Source organism: Carya illinoinensis, chromosome 3 (assembly GCF_018687715.1).
Source record: "Carya illinoinensis cultivar Pawnee chromosome 3, C.illinoinensisPawnee_v1, whole genome shotgun sequence".
Classification (NCBI taxonomy): Eukaryota; Viridiplantae; Streptophyta; class Magnoliopsida; order Fagales; family Juglandaceae; genus Carya; species Carya illinoinensis.
This window is the reverse complement of record NC_056754.1, coordinates 19,950,510-19,955,330: the sequence shown is the minus strand read 5'-3', so window position 1 is coordinate 19,955,330 and position 4,821 is coordinate 19,950,510. Positions and strand designations below refer to the sequence as shown.

The following is a 4,821-nucleotide window of genomic DNA, read 5'->3' as shown; positions in this document are numbered from 1 at the left end:
TGAATTATATTTATACTTTTGCTTGAAAAACTAACGCATATTTTCAGGGGAAGCTTAAATATTAATACAGGTTTCAAGTTCTATTAAGTATTTGTCATCATCAAAAAGGGGGAGATTGTTGAACTCAAGGTTTCAAGTTTCATGTGATTATAAATCTACACATAGATTTTGATGATAACAAATGAATTCAAAGAATAAAGGAGTTTCAAGCTCAAGTTATTCACACAATAGAATCAAGCACATCAAAGAACCAAGCATAAGCAAGAAGGAAACAAGTTTACTTAAAGTCATAGAGTAATGTTGTAAATCTCTTAAAATTCGAAATTAGGATTAATGCTCAAAATTAATACTTTATCATAAAATATTAAAATACATTTTTCACATGTGCATGAATATTTTTGAAAATTAAATTTAAAAATTTTGAAAGATAATTGATTGTCATCTTTTGCATGTGCATGCCTTGATTAAAGGGTTGAACTTTGAAAATATTAAAGATGATTGATTGTCATCTTTCACATGTGCATGTTTTATTTGAATATTTTCAAAAGTGATTGATACTTTTTTAGACTTATATAAAAGGTAGATGATTTTGTTTGAAAAATTTGAAAAGTAAAGTGTGCTCATTTTGTCATATACAAAAAGTAAAAGATTAGGTTTGAATTTTTTGGAAAGTGTGCTCATTTTGTCATATGCCAAAAGTAAATGATTAGGTTTGATTTTTTTGAAAAAGTGAATGATGTTGTCTTTTCAATTGAAAAAGAAGAACCTTTTATTTGAATTTTTTGAAAAAGTGAATGATGTTATCTTTGACATGTGAATCTTTTTAAATTTGAATATGAAGTCTCATATGCCTATAAATAGATCATTTGAGAGCTTCACATTCACAACACCAAGAGCATACAACATTCATTCAAAACTTTCATTCTCTCTTCTCTAAGTTTTGAGCCTTAATCGTTGTTCATTTTGAGAGATATAATTTGCCATGTATTGTTCTTATTTCACTCATTGAGGAGTGTTTTCTGATAACCTACCCACTATCAGCTTTTGTATCAGAAAAAGGGTGTGTATAACCCTTGTGCGTGTAGAAAGTATTCTACACTGGGAATAGTTGAATCACCATGTGTAAGGTGATTGCAAGTGTAGATGATGTTCTACACGGATCCTTTGTAGCGGTGTTGTTTAAAGGTATAATAGGTTTCTATCTCCACCTGAAAGAGGTTGAATAGTGAATTTGGGAATCCTCAAGAGGTAATTTGAGGCGAGGACGTAGGCAGTGGGGCCGAACCTCGTTAACATACGGAGTTTGCTTCTCTCTTACCCTTACTTTTTATATTTATTGTTATTTCATATTTTGTTTATATTTTATATTATGTATTTGATTTATAATTGTTATTTTTTTAATACAACTCAATTCACCCTCCCTCTTGTGTTAGTCATCTAGCTAACAAAAATATATTTTATGATTAAAGTATATAAGCAAATAAATTTTTATATTTAAGATTAAAATTTTATATTATAAATTATAATAACATTATCTTATATATAATTATAATTTATATTATTATATATAATATAATTTTTTATATAATATTAAAAAAATTAATTTAAAATATATAATATAACAAACCGAATCAGTACCGACCGGTTTTAAAACTAAAGAAACATGTGGCGGATAGGACTGATCTAAAACTGAACTAGTTTCACCAGTTCAGACTGATCCAATCTGATTTTTCGATTAATTTTTATGCCTTTAGCTTTGATTTGGCTCAGTATCCTTAAAGCATAAATGTATAATCCATCCAAGTTTACTCACTACAAGGACATATCACCGCAACATCATCACTCTGGCACTGATTATTAAAGGGGAAGGAGATTGGACTCATTTGATTAGATGAATTGTTTATAATATAATTTTATTAAAAGTTAAATAAAATATTATTATAATATAATTTTTTAATATTAATTTTATTTTAAAATATTAAATTATTTATTATATTTTATATAAAAAAATTTAAAAAAATTACACTAATTATATAAAATAAAATAAGATAATTTAATTTTATACAACCAAATTAACCCTAAAATTATAAAAATTGTTTGAGATTTTCTATAATCTTTATTAGTTCGACGTCTTCTTCGAATATATTTGAAGAGAGAAAATCTGTCAGCCCCACGCCATCAAAATACCGTTTGCAGATCATATAAACCACAAAAATATTACTACATATAAATAAAATCACATTTTAATTTATATATTAATATTAATTTAATCATATTTAAAATTTAAATTAACATTATTTTTAATTATTTTTATTTGTTAACTAATCACATTAAATTAATATATAAATTAATAAACAATTATACTTATAATTATATTTTTCCAAACCACAATGGAATCTACATGTAGTGTTTATTTTTATCCAATTTACAGAAAAATTGAAGAAATAATGGTCGGCTGGTAATCGTTTCATCTTCTGATGCGGTGTCCTGTCCTGTCCTATCGGTGACTGCTATAATGCCACGGAGAATGATGCAATGGGGGGTTTTGAGTTGTAATTTGCTTCTAAGCTCTTTTGGCTGTTGAGTGGCCTATTTTAGGTTGTGTTTGGTAAATTCACTATTATTTACAATTCTCTTGTATTTACAAATTATTTACAAATCATATCACTTCATCGTCCAGCCATACGCTTAATCACGTTTCCATGGGCAATAAAATTCTCTGCTTTGTTCTTGGTTTTCTTGATAACATATGGGAAAAAAAACAAATCCAGTAAGTCCCAAATCCTTCATTTCCTCGTCTAAAAGCCACATGACCTTTTGTCTTACGGGCAGAACTCATATGAGTTTCTTGTAACAAGCTTCCATGGATTCTGATATCACTAGAAGGAGACATCGATACCATGAAATTATTTAACCAAGACTTGGTTAGTTAGGGTCTAACTATGCTTGCAAAATTGTATTTTTTTCAAAGCCAAAAAGGATGAACTCGGAATAAAATACAAAACATATTTGGAAAAGAAAAAGAATTGAACAAAGATACGAAGGAGTTCCATTCCAAATCAGGGACAAGTGATAACATCGATGGTCGAGAAGCCAAATTTAACAACTTCCTTCAAGAAAAACCCGAATTAGTTTGTTTGTTCATCTCAAACAACATCACCAAATGAACCCACATCTGATCCAGTACAAGCATTCTCATATCTACCTACCTATATCCCCCACCATTCACTCTGTCATTTTTTACCTTCAATGCCGCCGCCAGCTTTGTTCCCCCCGGCGAACTGCGCCGCTTTCCTCGCCATCTTTTCTTGTAGCGCCTTCGCATCCCTTTCTCGGCGTTGCTCGGGGGTGAGGCCGTCGCTTTTGGGCTGCTTGGACTTGTTGCCGGCCCGAGCCTGAGCCCGCTCACGGTCCCGGTCTCTCTGGTTACCGCGTTCGCTTCAGTTAAAGCCAAACAAACAAAGATCACGAAACAAAACTCTGTTTTCAAATACTAGCTATTAAAAACCATATATAATCCGGTTGGTTGCCGAGAAAAAAACCGTCAACAATCAAAGGAATTAAAAAAAATTCTGAAATCTTCAACTCTCCTTTTTTTTTTTTTTTTTTGGTTGTCCTGAAAACAGAAAGGAAAGATCCGAAAACATGATTTTTATTTCTTTTTTCGTTTTCTGAAATCTTCAAGGCAACCAAACGGCGGGAAGAAACAACAAACCGTCGAGATGGTAGGAAAAACAAAAAGGCTGATCAACGGAAGGATATGACTCATTATATAGATAGATTCTTGAACGGGCAAAGAAGATCAGAGAAAATTACGAAGATCCTGAATCGGAAAACACAAATGAACATAAATCATTAGCGTAATAATACATCAAAAACCTGAAAAGAGAAGAAGAGCAACTGCACCTTAATCGGAGAAGAGAATAGATGGGGAAGACTGAAGAGAGTTGTAAACGGGCTCTGGGCTCTGACTTCTGAGTCTCTGACAAGAGGCCGGGGGTGTCTTTAAAAAGGAAAGGGGTTATTCCATCCAGCAATTCGATAGAAGACTCGAGAAGCTGCGGAATGGCGAAAGGAATCTTAGAATGTAGATGGCTGCAGCTGAAAACCATAAATAATTGTGATTTATTATTATTTTTTAATAATGATCTTTTTTCTCATGATGAGTGAAATTATGAAAAGATGATAATTAAATAATTAATTAATAGTATATATTTTTAACTACGAAAAGTGTATAATAATTTTTAAAAATTCTTTTTAACATATTAGCTTTCCGAATTGCCTTTTTTTCGAAGGATTTAAGTTTTAAGCAATGTTATGTATAGTTTTTATTTAAATATTATAATATAAATATAAATAATTTTATTTTTAAATTTTTTTAAAATTACTAAAATATTTATATTAAAATAAAATTTTTTTTCTTTTAATAAATAGTCTAAACATGTAGTCTCTTAGTAGGAATTGCAAATAGAATTTTTCTTAAGTTTTTCAAGTCCAACAAAAATAAAATAATAATATTACTTTATCCATTTATTTTGATTAGGGCTGTAATCGAGGCGAGCCGAGCCGGTTTTTGACTTGCCGAGCTCAACTCGATTCAAAATACTCAAGCTCGAACTCGAGGTCAAACTCGAATTTTTTTTTTATTCGAGCCTGGCTCGATAAACTAAATTTTCAACTCGAATTTGACCTCGAGCTCGTGATACAAACAAGGTCGAGTTGAGCTAAGCTCGAGGTCGAGTTTGAATAGTTTTTTTTAATAAGATTTAATAATTAATAATTTAAATAAATAAAAAAAGAATTAATATTGAATTTATACAA

The 4,821-nt window shown here is 30.2% G+C and overlaps 1 protein-coding gene across 1 annotated transcript; it reads right to left on the bottom strand.

Moving 5' to 3' along the window:
* Positions 1 to 3,026: 3,026 nt before the first annotated feature.
* On the bottom strand, positions 3,027 to 4,078 carry LOC122303690 (putative SERF-like protein). Its single transcript, XM_043115581.1, has 3 exons — positions 3,907 to 4,078; positions 3,763 to 3,823; positions 3,027 to 3,433 (listed from the first exon to the last, which is right to left on the bottom strand). The coding sequence occupies exons 2-3, from the start codon at positions 3,767 to 3,769 to the stop codon at positions 3,234 to 3,236; spliced, it is 207 nt and encodes a 68-aa protein (XP_042971515.1). The 5' UTR covers positions 3,770 to 3,823; positions 3,907 to 4,078; the 3' UTR covers positions 3,027 to 3,233.
* Between the last annotated feature and the right edge of the window lie 743 nt (positions 4,079 to 4,821).